General features: G+C 40.8%; 1 protein-coding gene across 1 annotated transcript; it reads right to left on the minus strand.

Annotated features, from left to right (window-relative positions):
• Nucleotides 1-615: 615 nt before the first annotated feature.
• Nucleotides 616-11,183, minus strand: LOC135510819 (IQ motif and ankyrin repeat domain-containing protein 1-like). Its single transcript, XM_064932079.1, has 9 exons — nucleotides 10,837-11,183; nucleotides 10,197-10,325; nucleotides 3,765-3,904; nucleotides 3,298-3,462; nucleotides 3,026-3,217; nucleotides 1,780-1,905; nucleotides 1,438-1,577; nucleotides 943-997; nucleotides 616-850 (listed from the first exon to the last, which is right to left on the minus strand). The coding sequence occupies exons 1-9, from the start codon at nucleotides 10,916-10,918 to the stop codon at nucleotides 734-736; spliced, it is 1,146 nt and encodes a 381-aa protein (XP_064788151.1). The 5' UTR covers nucleotides 10,919-11,183; the 3' UTR covers nucleotides 616-733.
• Nucleotides 11,184-17,380: the final 6,197 nt, after the last annotated feature.

Below are 17,380 nucleotides of genomic sequence, written 5' to 3' on the forward strand. Positions count from 1 at the left end.
GTAGCGTAGAAATGTGGCAGCCTGACCATAGGTATCCACAAGCAGGGGCCACCTAACATCAGATACACAGCCAGTGTGGATAAAACTTAATTAACTGAATCTAATGTTAAATTGTAAACAGAGCGATTGGCTAAATACAGAGAGATGAACAACCTGTTTGCGTTTTGTTTGAGCAGTTAACCTGAGGGCAAAAAGTCATACTAAAGTGAGTAAGTAATTATTATAATTTTTTTACCTGCCATCCTGCTTGATCTTGCCGCCTACATCTTTAATAAGAACTTCCTCAAGGTCACGAACCGGGCAACGAACCCCACCACGGTCCAGGACAGCATCTTAGTTCACATAAACACACACTGTGAGACTATTACATTTTGTGTTGCTCCAGGGAAAGGTGTGTTTGTTTGTCTGTGTGTGTGTGTGTGTGTGTGTGTGTGTGTGTGTGTGTGTAGGGGGGGGGTGTACCTGCATGTGTGTGTGACATTACATACCACCACCAGACTGCTCTCTCAGTGTCAGCTTGGCAAGGGATAGTTTCCCTGCAGCCTCATGAGCTGCTATTTGAGCTTTCGCCAACACATCTTCAGCTTCATGAACCACCTTTACGCATGCACGCGCACACACACACACGCGCATACACACACACACACCAGTACTGAGACAATACATACATCAGTACTGAGACAATACATACATCATTACTTCAGTACTGAGACAATAGAACTTTAGCAGTGTGCTAAAAAAGTACAGTGACTACCAGCAAGGTGACTTTAGCCTGCTCCTCCATACCCTTCCTCACACATGTATCGTGTTCTGTGATCCTCTTATTCAGCTCAACGAAGGCTTTCTGCAGCTATATACACACACAGGGTGAGTGACGTCAGAGTGATGAAAGGGACATTTTCCCTGTTCATCTTGGAACTATTGATTCCAGATGTGTCTTACCTCTCTTTGGCATCGCTCATGCTCTTTCTGGAGTTGATCCACCTCCCCTTTCAGGCTGAGGGAAAACACAGGCCATTTTTGGTTTGCACGTTTGCACTGTTTCCCCCTATCAGTGAACAATGTGTGGGGAAATCATGTCAGCTATCCTCTCTATCTGTCCTCAACTCAGCAAAAGTGACTATGCAGGACTGGCCTGATGACGTGACTTAACAGGACTGACCTGCCTTTGTGTTGAAGGAGAGGGGAAGTAGATAGATATAAACATATTACAAATAGTACAAATAATGTGTGCACACAACATCTGATCTCTGGCCAAGCTATTCAGTTTCTCTTACTGTTCTGGCTAAATTGTGTATCTTACTCTGTTGTCTATGCTGTATGCATGAGACATGACCTAATTATGCCATTATTGGGGAGCAGAGGGTTGGGTTTTGAGGTCTACGAAAGGTTTCTGTTTTGAGTGGGAGGGGTTGAACACTTGGGCGTGACTCTTACCGGTCAGTCTCCGCCTCGTTCTGCTTTTCCTCTTTCTCCGCCCTCCTCTGTTCCTCTGCCTTCATCTTCGACAGCATGGAGTCAGTGGCACTCAGATCCCAGTTCTGTAAAGTGGCAACCACAGCCTCTTCAGAAGCCACCTGGAACATGTCCACAAACACATAAGCCCAAACATGGCTTGTAAAAACACAATTACACAGCCACCATCTGTATCTCTCATTCACACACACACACACACACACACACACACACACACACACACACACACACACACACACACACACACACACACACACACACACACACACACACACACACACACACACACACACACACACACACCTGCTCTGGAGTGCTACCATCATCTGCATGGGTCCTCGGGTCTGCCCCAAGCTGTAGAAGAGTCTGCACTGCCCCAAGATGGCCTCCAAACGCAGCTCTGTAGATTGGAGTCCGTCCAAATGCACCCTATTATCAAAAAAACCCACTTCCTGACATACTTCTGCAATTGCTTAGGCCTTAGGCATGGACATTTAACTTCCAATACTCAGAAAGATATATTTAGCTGTTTGCCTGCTGGAGAAAGTTTGTGGAAGACAAATACTTTCAAAGAAAGGTTTTAAGTCAAGTCATGCTTGTTTTTTTTTATTTAACCAGGAAAGTAAGTATTGAACAAATTCTTATTTACAATGATGGGGAGGGAACAGTGGGTTAACTGCCTTGTTCAGGAGCAGAACAACAGATTTTTACCTTGTCAGCTCAGGGATTTGATCTAGCAATTTTTCAGTTACTGGCCCAACTCTCTAACCACTAGGCTAACTGCCTATCAATAGATGTGAACAGTCGTGGCCAAAAGTTTTGAGAATGACACAAATATTAATTTCCACAAAGTTTGTTGCTTCAGTGTATTTAGATATTTTTGTCAGAAGTATAATTACAAGCATTTCATAAGGGTCAAAGGCCTTTATTGACAATTACATGAAGTTGATGCAAAGAGTCAATATTTGCAGTATTGACCCTTTTTTTCAAGACCTCTGCAATCCACCCTGGCATGCTGTCAATTAACTTCTAGGCCACATCCTGACTGATGGCAGCCCATTCTTGCATAATCAATGCTTGGAGTTTGTCAGAATTTGTGTGTTTTTGTTTGTCCACCCGCCTTTTGAGGATTGACCGATGGCTGATGGTAGCGCTCACCTTGTCTTCTCCACACAAGCTTTTCTTCGGATGCCCCAAACAATCAGAAAGGGGATTCATCAGAGAAAATGACTTTACCACAGTCCTCAGCTGGTTGACAGAGGAAGAACAATGATTCCAAGCACCACCCTCCTTTTGAAGCTTCCAGTCTGTTATTCAAACTCAATCAGCATGACAGAGTGTTCTCCAGCCAACTTTCTGGAGTACATGCACATTTCCATCATACAAACTGAGGCAGCAGACTTTGTGAAAATTAATATTTGTGTAATTCTCAAAACTTTTGGCCACGACTGTATGTTTGTGTGTGTCAGTGGGAATGGGTGGGTGAGGGAAGACACTCACTCTCATCTGACCAAGAGCTAATATTTCTGTTCGTGCTGCATTCTCTCACCCGTGTGTTTATGTCTGCACCCCTTTCCACCAATAAGGTGATGACTTCCGGCTGACCACCACCTGCTGCTTCTGACACTGCTGTGTTGCCATTGGCATCTGTGATGTTAATCATGAAAAGTTGGTTTAGCAGCCGCTGGCGTTTGCCTGCTTCATCCAACCCAAGGCCACGCTTTGTGTCCCTATCAGAGACCTAGACAAGGACCAGTGCATCTATTAATCTTTGTCATGTCTTCATTACTTGTCCACACAGATATCACATATCAGTCTCACCTCCTTCAAAATTGCTAACACTTCCTCTGCCTCTCCATCGAACGCTGCTTCCAGAAGTTGAGTTTGCAGAAGCTGCTCTTCCTTCTTCCTCTTTCTCTCGTCCTCCTCCTTCTTCCTTTTCCACTCTGCCTCTTCCTGTTCTCTTCGTACTAGTGCCACAAAAGCCTGCAAGCCAATCAAAACACACCTTTCAGGGTACACACACTTTTCATTTTCAGAAACAATGACATTACATTGATTGTAGACTACAACACACTCAAGCACACTCACGGATGCTATTTGAAAGAAGAACAAACAAAGGAGGAGTTCTGAGTCAACGTGTAATGCCAAGAGTTCTATTACTCATGATTTCAAATTTCAATATGTTGATATACTTTATAAATCCAAACCTAACTGTCATTTTCATATAATGTCATTTTCATACACTGTCATTTTCATACACTGTCATTTTCATATAATTAGCTAACCTCTTTCTCCAAGCGATCCATAAGGTCTTCATGGTCCTGTTTTTCCTTCTGTCTCCGAACCCGCTCTCGCCTGGCCAGCAGGCCTCGAGTGGCCCGCTGGATGGTCACTGCAGCTAGCTCCTCTGGAGTCAGCTCTACATCTACAACAACAATAAACATGCATACAGTGAGTACAAACAAGTCCCTGTTATTTCAGTTTAGTTTAGATTTGCACCTTTTTCATTTAGTTTTAGTTGTCAAAAAATATTTCTATTTCCTTTTTATATTATTTAGCTGCAGAAAGCATGTGTGGTAGGCTTGTAACCATTTGTGTCTGTGTTTTTTACTTCACTTATTGCAACTCGGGGGCAGTAATACATAAGATGATGGGTAAGGTTAGGTTAGGTTTCCATTATAAAGTAAAGCTCAATATGACTTGGATTTAAAAGGAATAGCGTTGCGATTGGTGCAAAAAAATATGTTGGAAGGAAACAATCCAATGCTTTTTAGCTGTAGTAGTACATGTAAGAAGAACCAAGTTAGATAGCTAGACAATTTTTTCAATATTAGCTAGTGATAGCTAGGCCTATTTGAAACATCGCCTTCTCCTGGCTGCATTTACCCGCCAGATACAGTGGCTTATAAACCCAAAAGCTTGAAAACCCAACTCAACCCCATTCGATTTTCCCCCAAAGTTTAGGGAAAATGACTCAAACTGGACATAATTCATGATAGTTTTTATTTTATTTAGTTTTGGGAATCAAAGTTAAACGTTTCAGTATAGTTTAGCCTCAGTACAGATTCATTGTATTGTCTTTGTCCGTCAAGGTTTATTTGTTCATTTCCTTTGTTCAACCAGATAAGTTAGAGAACATATTCTCTTTTACAATAACAACCTGACAAGAGTAACAAAGCAAAGCCACAGACTCACACAACAACACCCGTGTAGTATACATAAGATTGTACAGTCGACTTTACAGCCTAATCCTATCTGTACAGCCCAAATATTTGTTTAACCTGGAGGATTCCGTTTCTTTGTGCTGCTCAGTATGTTGAACTTGATGAAAGCTATTTCTAGTTTTTATTATTATAATTTCCCATATAGGCCTATATGTTTAATGAACACAGCACATTCGGAAAGTATTGAGAGCCCTTCACTTTTTCCACATTTTGTAACGTTACACCCTAAAAATGGATCAACATCCCTCAACAATCTACACACAATACCCCATAATGACTAAGATTTTTTAAATAAAAAATAAAAAAATTACACAAAAACTGAAATATTACATTTGCATAAGTATTCAGACCCTTTACTCAGTACTTTGTTGAAGCAATTACAGCTTTGAGTCTTCTTGGCTATGACACTACAAGCTTGGCACAGCTGTATTTGGGGAGTTTCTCTCATTCTTCTCTGCAGATCCTCTCAAGCTCTGGAAGGTTGGATGCGGAGCGTCGCTGCACAGCTATTTTCATGCCTCTCCAGAGATGTTCGATCGGGTTCAAGTCCAGGCTCTGGCTGGACCACTCAAGGATATTCAGAGACTTGTCCCGAACCCACTCCTGTGTTGTCTTGGCTGTGTGCTTAGGGTCGTTGTCCTATTGGAAGGAAAACCTTCACCCCAGTCTGAGGTCCTGAGCGGTCTGGAGCAGGTTTTCATCAAGGATTTCTCTGTACTTTGCGTCGTTCATCATTCCCTCAATCCTGACTAGTCTCCCAGTCCCTGTCGCTGAAAAACATCCCCACAGCATGAGCATGATGCTGCCACCACCATGCTTCACCGTGGGAATGGTATAGGCCAGGTGACGTGACGCTTGGCACTCAGGCCCAAGAGTTCTATCTTGGTGTCAACAAAAGGGCTGCGGCTTTTGTGGAGCGATGGGTAATGATGCTTTGAGGGTGACTGTTGATGTGTGCAGAGCGTCCCTGGTTTGCGCACAGGTTGGGGAGAGGGGACAGACGTAAAGTCTATACTGTTACATATAGAGAGATGTGTGCCTTTCCAAATCATCTCAAATCAATTTAATTTACCACAAGTGGACTCCAATCAAGTTTTAGAAACATCTCAAGAATGATCAATGGAAACAGCATGCACCTGAGCTCAATTTTGAGTCTCATAGCAAAGGGTCAGAGTACTTATGTAAATACGTTATTTCTTTTGAGTTTTCATTATCAGGTATTGTGTGTAGATTGATGAGGATTTTCTTTTTATTTAATCCATTTTAGAATAAGGCTGTAACGTAACAAAATGTTGAAAAAGTGAAGGGGTCTGAAAATTTTCCAAATGCACTGTATATGGTTTATAAATGTTTATTTCAGTTGATTTGCTGCATTTATCTAAATAAAAGTGTTGTATTAAATGGAAATAATAATATACTGTACATAAAAGGAATGTAGGCCTAGTATTTCATACCATCTCATGAATACCATCTGAGAGCTACAGCTGAAAAGGCTTTCAACATAATTGCTCATTTGTTAAAGGAGTACGGCAACAGCTGTCAAAGCTATGAATCCCGCTCTATGATACAGTGCCTTGCGAAAGTATTCGGCCCCCTTGAACTTTGCGACCTTTTGCCACATTTCAGGCTTCAAACATAAAGATATAAAACTGTATTTTTTTGTGAAGAATCAACAACAAGTGGGACACAATCATGAAGTGGAACGACATTTATTGGATATTTCAAACTTTTTTAACGAATCAAAAACTGAAAAATTGGGCGTGCAAAATTTTTCAGCCCCTTTACTTTCAGTGCAGCAAACTCTCTCCAGAAGTTCAGTGAGGATCTCTGAATGATTCAATGTTGACCTAAATGACTAATGATGATAAATACAATCCACCTGTGTGTAATCAAGTCTCCGTATAAATGCACCTGCACTGTGATAGTCTCAGAGGTCCGTTAAAAGCACAGAGAGCATCATGAAGAACAAGGAACACACCAGGCAGGTCCGAGATACTGTTGTGAAGAAGTTTAAAGCCGGATTTGGATACAAAAAGATTTCCCAAGCTTTAAACATCCCAAGGAGCACTGTGCAAGCGATAATATTGAAATGGAAGGAGTATCAGACCACTGCAAATCTACCAAGACCTGGCCGTCCCTCTAAACTTTCAGCTCATACAAGGAGAAGACTGATCAGAGATGCAGCCAAGAGGCCCATGATCACTCTGGATGAACTGCAGAGATCTACAGCTGAGGTGGGAGACTCTGTCCATAGGACAACAATCAGTCGTATATTGCACAAATCTGGCCTTTATGGAAGAGTGGCAAGAAGAAAGCCATTTCTTAAAGATATCCATAAAAAGTGTTGTTTAAAGTTTGCCACAAGCCACCTGGGAGACACACCAAACATGTGGAAGAAGGTGCTCTGGTCAGATGAAACCAAAATTGAACTTTTTGGCAACAATGTAAAACGTTATGTTTGGCGTAAAAGCAACACAGCTCATCACCCTGAACACACCATACCCACTGTCAAACATGGTGGTGGCAGCATCATGGTTTGGGCCTGCTTTTCTTCAGCAGGGACAGGGAAGATGGTTAAAATTGATGGGAAGATGGATGGAGCCAAATACAGGACCATTCTGGAAGAAAACCTGATGGAGTCTGCAAAAGACCTGAGACTGGGACGGAGATTTGTCTTCCAACAAGACAATGATCCAAAACATAAAGCAAAATCTACAATGGAATTGTTCAAAAATAAACATATCCAGGTGTTAGAATGGCCAAGTCAAAGTCCAGACCTGAATCCAATCGAGAATCTGTGGAAAGAACTGAAAACTCCTGTTCACAAATGCTCTCCATCCAACCTCACTGAGCTCGAGCTGTTTTGCAAGGAGGAATGGGAAAAATTTCAGTCTCTTGATGTGCAAAACTGATAGAGACATACCCCAAGCGACTTACAGCTGTAATTGCAGCAAAAGGTGGAGCTACAAAGTATTAACTTAAGGGGGCTGGATAATTTTGCACACCCAATTTTTCAGTTTTTGATTTGTTAAAAAAGTTTGAAATATCCAATAAATGTCGTTCCACTTCATGATTGTGTCCCATTTGTTGTTGATTCTTCACAAAAAAATACAGTTTTATATCTTTATGTTTGAAGCCTGAAATGTGGCAAAAGGTCGCAAAGTTCAAGGGGGCCGAATACTTTCGCACGGCACTGTATGTAGTGAGGCAATTATCTATGTACTGAAGACAATTTAATTTTACATGCTCTACAGCAGGGTTCCCCAAATGGCGGCCTGCTGTGAATTTGGCATGCCGGTGGTATTATTTCCCCCCCACAAGTTTTATGAGAAAAAAAAATGTATAAAATAAGAAATTGGTTATTTTATAATTTTATTGTGGGGGTGAGGGGGGGGGCATTTTCATTGTTGGACATAAAAGAACATAAAAATACCAGGAAATCAGCTCCAATGGATTTTAATTTTGAAAATCTGTTCCCAAAGTTCCCACGGATAACAGAGATGTTTTGGGCTCCCGAGTGGCGCAGCGGTCTAAGGCATTGCCTCTCAGTGCTAGAGGCGTCACGACAGACACCCTGGTTTGAATCCAGGTTGTATCACAACCGCCATGATTGGGAGTCCCATACGGCGGTGCACAATTGGCCCAGCTTCGTCCAGGTTTGGCTGGTATAGGCTATCATTGTAAATAATAATTTGTTCTTAACTGACTTGCCTAGATAAATAAAGGTAAAAAAATATATAAAACTGAGGTACTAAATGCGCTTTACATAGTAGGGGGAAACTCACATCATCAATGTGTAGCACCCAACTCAGTAATGCACGGCAACCATTTTTGTGCCAGAACTCTCACCACACATCAACTATCAGGTGTAGAGGTGAGGAGTGATATACGCCAATTAGGAATGAGGGGGATGATTAGATGGCCATGATGGAATGTGGCCAGGTTGGAAATTTTGCCATGACACCTGGGCGTACACCCCTACTCTTACAATAAATCCCATTGGGATTTTGAATGACCACAGAAAGTCAGGACACCCATTTTAACGTCCCATCCGAAAGAAGGAACCCTGCACAGGTCAATGTTTCCAAATGTAATCAAGGTTTTTGACACCGAAAAAACAACAAAATACAAAACTAACGTAAAGCTATATGCAGTGCAGAAAGCAACTACACAAAAACAAGATCCCACAAACTAAAGGTAGAAAAAGGCTGCCTAAGTATGATCCCCAATCAGAGACAACGATAGACAGCTGCCTCTGATTGGGAACCATACCCGGCCAACAAAGAAATAGAAAAACTAGAATGCCCACCCAAATCACACCCCGACCTAACCAAATAGAGAAATAAAAGGCACTCTAAGGTCAGGGCGTGACAGTTTTAGTCAAATATTATATCTGTTTAGGCTTCTTGCGGTAAATTTGCAGTCTAAATGTTTTATTTTTTATTATTTTTCGGCCCCCAATCATCCGCTCAAGAAAAAATTTGCTTGCGGCTGAATGTAGTTGATGATCCCTTCTCTATAGTTCCTACTGCTCCCATGTGTGCCTTGGGTGGTGCCTGCAGGAAACAATGAGGGATTGTTTTCAAGCTTGCATAATTTCCTTTGACCACATCAGACTCCCTTGGGTGTAATGAAGAGTAACAGACAGTTGTGTAATGTAAGCAATGTGTTCATTCCTCTGAACTCCAGGGTGGTTTATGAATGTGTGATTGCACAGTGTCCCCGGTAAGAAGAACACAGCCGATCCTAGGGAAAAATTATTATTCTCGCCTTTTTTCCCCACCCCTTTTTCATGGTATCCAATTGGTAGTTACAGTCTTGTCTCATCGCTGCAACTCCCGTACGGACTCGGGAGAGGCGTGCGTCCTCCGAAACACAACCAAGCCACACTGCTTCTTGACACAATGCCCACTTAACCTGGAAGCCATCCGCACCAATGTGTCGACGGAAACACCATACACCTAGCGACCATGTCAGCGCCCAGCCAGCCACAGGAGTCACTAGTGCGCAATGGGTCAAGAACATCCCTGCCGGGCCAAACCCTCCCCTAACTAGGACGACGCTGTGCCAATTGTGCGCTGTCCCATGGGTCTCCCAGTTGCGGACGGCTGCAACAGAGTCAGTGCGTTAGACCACTGCACCACTCTGGAGGCAATTATTATTCTCTTCTGGTCGAGTCCTAACTTGAGATGAGCATGCTTAACTGGCTTTCTCATAAATCAAGCAACACAATATAGTCTATCATGCCCTGAGCGACAGCAGCTTTTTAGATCTCAGGGAAGTATCCTGTCACCAATGTACCTCAGCCAACATACTACGGGCGAGGTTCACTTCTACTACACAAGCATTAGGCACACAGATCTCAACTGATGACGAAGGCCTAGGTATATGAGGACAATCAAATCAGCACCTCTTTACATTGTTGCAATGGAAGTAAGCTAAAGGTAAATTGAACAATTTGGCATGATAAGAATGAGCAATGCAGAGCAGTACTTTTCTTTGGTAGTTGCACTGTCTTGGCACTGGCAGAGGTGTTATGTCGTGTCTTGGCAGCAGCAGCTTTGCCTTTGGACTGGCCACCCTGGGTCACACCAGTGCTCTGTCTGCGCTGGGGGGAGGCACCTTCCAGAGCACAAACAAAGAGGCGAAATTAGACTACACATTAAGCGAAAGAGAAACACATCTCTATGTACAGACGGCCGACACATTTAATGTGATGGTAACCAAAACATGTACCATCACAAGTTTAGGTACATACTTAAATGTTTTTACAGCAAAGTAAAGTAATGAAACAGGCAGGGAGCAGGTCTCGAACCCTCGACGTTCTAGCCCGAGGTCCGGCGCGCTATCGACTGTGTCGATTTCCACGATTATAAACCCGGGGTCGTTGCACTAATTTAATGTTACTTTGTGTTTAAAATGGGCTGGAGATATTGGTAACTTGTTAACGTTAATTGATAGAAAGCCTATTAAACAGCTTCAACCTCCAGTTGTTTTGCATCTTCATTTCAGACAAAAACATTTTACTTAGGCCTAAAATACTTTCATATTCGGGAATCAGATCCCCAATGGCTAAAGTCGTCAGACACCTCTACTTGAAGTTGAATTCCAATGCTATTTATGGTTTGCATACCTGCCTCTGATGATTGGACTGCTCCCTTCGACGGTGCCTTGGCTCTAGTTTTCCCTGGGCTCTTAGTACTACGTGAACTCATATTTTGTCCCAATAATAGTTCGACGAACCAGCCTAGAAGCCCATTACTCTAGTACAATTAGCCAAAAATAGATTATGGTTTCAAACCTACGCAATTTAGTTGTTGGATTCACAATCACTTCTTGAACTCTCACTGGTCACCATGGTAACACTTGCGCGGCTTGGTCTCACGCGAAGGTAAAATAGAAATAGAATGAATAGAATGGGTTTGTCAACGTTCAAATCAATAGGCGCGTTCTAGCGGATGTCTTTTGTCAACTCGGTAACCATTCCTGGTCAACGCCTTTCAAAGTGTGTTGCATTTTCAAAGTGTGTTGCATTGTCTGACTTGCGCCTACCAATTACTGTATACACTGAGTGTACAAAACATTAGGAACACCTTCCTCTTATTCAGTTGCACCCCCTTTTGCCCTCAGAACAGCCACAATTCGTCGGGCATGGACTCTACAAGATGTCGAAAGCATTCCACAGGGACCACATCCTGTTCAAAGGCACTTATACCTTATTAACAAATATCAACAAACAAAAGAGGAATAGTCACATGCAAATAAGCATACATACAAACTATTTACATTGCCAGGAATCCTAAACAAACAAATCATATTCATTAATAATACAACAAGTTTTAATTGCATTTTTGTTTGAATTAGACCATTTGCAAGTTTAATTAAATATACTACATCTTTATCAATGTCAGAATTTGCGTGGCCAGGCGTACGCCTCCAACTCAATCATCAAGTTTGCGGACGACACAACAGTGGTAGGCTTGATTACCAACAACAAGGAGATGGCCCACAGGGAGGAGGTGAGGGCCCTCGGAGTGTGGTGTCAGGACAATAACCTCACACTCAACGTCAACAAAACTAAGGAGATGATTGTGGACTTCAGGAAACAGCAGAGGCAACACCCCCCTATCCACATCGATGGAACAGTAGTGGAGAGGGTAGTAAGTTTTAAGTTCCTCGGCATACACATCACAGACAAACTGAATTGGTCCACACACACAGACAGCATCGTGAGGCTGAAGAAATTCAGCTTGTCACCAAAAGCACTCACAAACTTCTACAGATGCACAATCGAGAGCATCCTGGCGGGCTGTATCACCGCCTGGTACGGCAACTGCTCCGCCCACAACCGTAAGGCTCTCCAGAGGGTAGTGAGGTCTGCACAACGCATCACCGGGGGCAAACTACCTGCCCTCCAGGACACCTACACCACCCGATGTTACAGGAAGGCCATAAAGATCATCAAGGACAACAACCACCCGAGCCACTGCCTGTTCACCCCGCTATCATCCAGAAGGCGAGGTCAGTACAGGTGCATCAAAGCTGGGACCGAGAGACTGAAAAACAGCTTCTATCTCAAGGCCATCAGACTGTTAAACAGCAGCCACTAACATTGAGTGGCTGCTGCCAACACACTGACTCAACTCCAGCCACTTTAATAATGGGAATTGATGGGAAATGATGTAAAATATATCACTAGCCACTTTAAATGCTACCTAATATAATGTTTACATACCCCACATTATTCATCTCATATGTATACGTATATACTGTACTCTAAATCATCTACTGCATCTTTATGTAATACATGTATCACTAGCCACTTTAACAATATTCAGCTTGAACCTTTCCAAAACATGTTTCACAGGATAAATTCTATGTAACATTTTAAATGAAACTTCCTTTACCTTGTTACTGATACAATATTTGTTAGCAATTTTCCATGCTTTCCCCCATGTTATATCACCATAGATATTTGACCAAAAGAATTGTAGTATCACAAACAATATTCCTAATCTGTTTATTACTACATTTATTTTTGATGTTAATGTTGCCAATGAATATATTTTAATGTAAATATATGTTACTTACATCAACCACAGAGGAATTTAAAAGAGATACAACCCCCCTTGGAATCGCATCAAAAACAATTGCATATTCTTTCAGGGTTATTGGAATTTTTAATTTATCAAGAAATCACCCATATGAGAGTAGATATCCATCCTCATTCAGTAACTGACCAACCAAAATTATTTTATTCTCAAACCAGTTACGAAAAAAAGAGACTTATTTTTAAATTGTATATCTTTGTTCCACATCTGTGAGGCGGGGGAAAAAAATATTTTTATTTTATTTTACCTTTATTTAACTAGGCAAGTCAGTTAAGAACAAATTCTTGTTTTCAATGATGGCCCAGGAACAGTGGGTTAACTGCCTTGTTCAGGGGATGTTTATACGCAAACATCCAAGCTAAAATCGCCTGCAAGTGACATCAATAAGGGCTTTATCTATTCCAGGGAGTGATGTGCAGCCTCTCGTTGAGTAAGAAAGTTGAAGGGTGACCGGTGGACTGCAGGCTGTCATATAATGTATCCTTATTTTAAACTTCCTCTGTGTGCAAGTTTAAAATAATCTGTTCAATGACATACATATTGTGCACTGTAAGCAATTATTGTTGTCATGATTGTCCTCAAATAATTGTTTTGTTTTTTACAGAGATTTTTCTATTCACTATCATGGGGGGATTCTGTTTTCTGCTAACAATGCCGTAACACGCTCGGCCTTGAACTTCCGTGGCTTCATTGAGAGGGGGCAGTCGTTCTCCCCTGGCGCCAACGTGTAGACTGCATGAACTTTTGAAAAATCATGTGATCAAAGGTCATGAAGTTTTGACTGCAGTCGACTGCAAGTTTCTGCAGTTGCTCTTCCATTCAATTCAAGGAGCTTTATTGGCTTGGGAAACATATGTTAACAATGCCAAAGCAAGTGGAGTAGGTCATTAATAAAAGTGAAATAAACAATAAAAAAATAACAGTAAGCATTACACTCACAGAAGTTCCAAAAGAATAAAGACATTACAAATGTCATATTATGTATATATATATATATATATATATATATATATATATATATATATATATATATATATATATATATATGTAGTGTTGAACGATTGGAAAATGGTCAAAATACAAAATTAAATAAACGTAAATATGGGTTGTATTTACAATGGTGTTTGTTCTTCAGTGGTTGCCCTTTTCTTGTGGTAACAGGTCACAAATCTTGCTGATGTGATGGCACACTGGTATTTCACCCAGTAGATATGGGTTTGTCAAAATCGATTTGTTTTCAAATTCTTTGTGGATCTGTGTAATCTGAGGGAAATATATGTCTCTATTATGGTCATACATTTGGCATGAGGTTAGGAAGTGCAGCTCAGTTTCCAACACATTTTGTGGGCAGTGCGCATAGCGTGTCATGTCTTGTTATGTCTGTTCCTGTCCTTTCTCTTCACTCTGTCTCTCTCTGCTGGTCTTTTTAGGTTACCTTCTCTGTCTCTCATTCTTCAGCTGTTCTACATCTCCCCTAACTAGCTCATCCACTCTTTCCCATCTGTTCTCTCTTATCCCTCTGATTAGGTCTCTATTTCTCTCTCTGTTCCTGCTACTTTCAGTGTCTGATTCTTGTTTGTGTTTTTGATGCCAGAAGCAAGCTGTCGTCTCGTTTGCTTCCACCTTGTCCTATCCTGTCGGAGTCTGCCTGGCAGGTGCATCCTGCACTATACTACGTTATTTTTGTTCCATTGTCAACGTTGGAAGAGGATTTATGCCATTCCTGTTTTTCATTAAAGAACTCTGTTTTCTGTTAAAACCGCTTTTGGGTCTTCACTCAAGTACATAACATAGCGTGTCTTCTCTTGAGAGCCAGGTCTGCCTACAACGGCCTTTCTCAATAGCAAGGCTATGCTCACTGAGTCTGTATATAGTCAAAGCTTTCTTTACGTTTGGGTCAGTCACAGTGGTCAGGTATTCTGCCACTGTGTACTCTCTGTTTAGGACCAAATAGCATTCTAGTTTGCTCTGTTTTTTTGTTCATTCTTTCCAATGTGTCAAGTAATTATCTTTTTGTTTTCTCATGATTTGGTTGGGTCTAATTTTGTTGCTGGGTCTTGGTTGGGTCTAATTTTGTCCAGAACCAGCTTGCTTAGGGGACTCTTCTCCAGGTTCATCTCTCTGTAGGTGATGGCTTTGTTATGGAAGGTTTGGGAATCGCTTCCTTTTAGGTGGTTGTACAATTTAACGTCTCTTTTCTGGATTTTGATCATTAGCGAGTATCAACCTAATTCTGCTCTGCATGCATTATTTGGTGTTTTACATTGTACACAGAGGGTATTTTTGCAGAATTCTGCATGCAGTCTCAATTTGGTGTTTGTCCCATTTAGTGAATTCTTGGTTGGTGAGCAGACCCCAGACCTCACAACCATAAAGGGCAATGGGTTCCATAACTGATTCAAGCATTTTTAGCCAGATCCTATTTGGTATGTCAAATTGTATGTTACTTTTGATGGCATAGAAGGCCCTTCTTGCCTTGTCTCTAAGATCGTTCACAGCTTTATGGAAGTTACCTGTGGAGCTGATGTTTAGGCCAAGGTATGTATAGTTTTTTGTGTGCTCTAGGGCAATGGTGTCTAGATGGAATTTGTATTGGTGGTCCTGGTGACTGGACCTTTTTTGGAACACCATTATTTTGGTCTTACTGAGAAATACTGTCAGGGCTCTTCACCAACTTCATCCTGCAGCCATCGCCTGCATTGTGGGAGGCTCTATTGTCAACCATTCATTAGCTACCTTGATCCAAACAAACTATATATTTTGCATTTTCATTTACTGTTCCATATTTTATTTAACTAATACCTGTTGTCTTATGTATGCATTTGTTCTGGCATCTTGAATAGAATACTATCCTAGTAGCAGTCAGATATTTACAATTTGCAGTATTCTGTTGTCTTGTATAGAATACTGTTCTAGTAGCAGTCAGATATTTACAAACGAGGCTAGTATTTTGCCAAGAATCTACCTAACTTGTTAGCTACTTACCTACCTAGATGATATTAGAAACATACCCTTATTTTACCAAATCCTCTTCTCCGTCAGCCAGTGGAGGTTTATATTTCATCCCATAGAATGTCTGCCAACTATATGAATAAGGTGAAATCTATTTTAATTCATGGTGTCAGAAGGCACTGCTGTATTAAAGCAATTCAAAATGGACTTGTTGGCATGTTGTGTTGAGGATTCAAATCCCAATTTAACTAATTGCAGAATGTATCCATAATTATGAATGAATAAGCATATTTATTTGACAAGAATGCACCTAGTCACACATCAATCCCGTCAAACACCTGAACTCCAACAATCACATTGTTTTAAATAAATCAAAATATTAAACAATGCATAAATATGCCTTTTATACATAACATATAAACATCTTTCTTGAAGTAAAGATTACATTTACTTAAATTATCAAAAATATCTTCCCAACCATTTTGCAATCTGTATGGCACAGCTGTCAACATCCTGGTTCTTAAATTAAACTGGTATATTTTCCTATTTATACCATTCTTGTTCCTCCCCCAGTTTTGATCCTTTGTATTAGGCAGACAGACCAGTTCCCTACCTCCTTCTACTGCCACCTGCCTTCTCCATTTTTGGGGTAGTGCTGTAATCAATTGGTTGTAATCTTGGACTGACCAGACCTTCCCATGTAATTCTGATAGCTCCATGAAATACATAATTCTACCACTCCAATTTACAATATAATTTAAAAACAGAATAGCCTCCTCAAACAAATTTTCCATAAATACAATTTTTTATCAACCAGCACATTTGAGTTCAATCATAATATTTGTTGTAATATTTGTTCTATCTTTCCTGGGGGATGAATTTGAAATTGTAACCATCTCTGTATTGCTTGTTTGAAAAAGTGAGATACTTGTAACCCATGGTTTCATTTTCAATTAAAGTGAAAATGAGAAATGGCAATCTGCACAAAGCAAAAATGCCCTTTTTAAACAAGTGATGAACTTTCCTTAGTAATCTACTTGGGAACATTTTTGGATTCAAGTAAAGCTTTTGTATAAGTGAAGCTTTTAGAGCTAGCTTTTGTGCTTCTATATTTAATCATCTCAGCCCACCCAATTTATATTCATGATATAGATATGCACGCTTCATCTTGTCTGGTTTAGCATCCCAGATGAAGCAACAACAACAAAAAAGTATGAACCATCCGGAGTAGGCAGTGCCATAAATAAGTGAGTAAACTGAGATATGACTAAGGAGTTAATCTGTGTAAAAAAAAATCATAAATAGAAAGGTATTTACCTCTCCATGGTTGCGGGATTTTGTCTCTTTATCTTAGTTTTCTATTGAAATTCATTGTGTAGAGCTAGTTAATATATTTTGTGATATGAATACCAAGTACAGTGCATTCAGAAAGTATTCAGACCCCTTCCCTTTTTCCACAATGATTAAATTATTTTTCCCCTCATCAATCTACACACAATACCCCATAATGACAAAGTGAAACGTTTTTTAGAAATTTTAGAAAATGTATTAAAAACAGAAATACCATATTTACATAAGTATTCAGACCCTTGCTATGAGACTCGAAATTGAGCT

Source organism: Oncorhynchus masou, chromosome 23 (genome assembly GCF_036934945.1).
Source record: "Oncorhynchus masou masou isolate Uvic2021 chromosome 23, UVic_Omas_1.1, whole genome shotgun sequence".
NCBI lineage: Eukaryota > Metazoa > Chordata > Actinopteri > Salmoniformes > Salmonidae > Oncorhynchus > Oncorhynchus masou.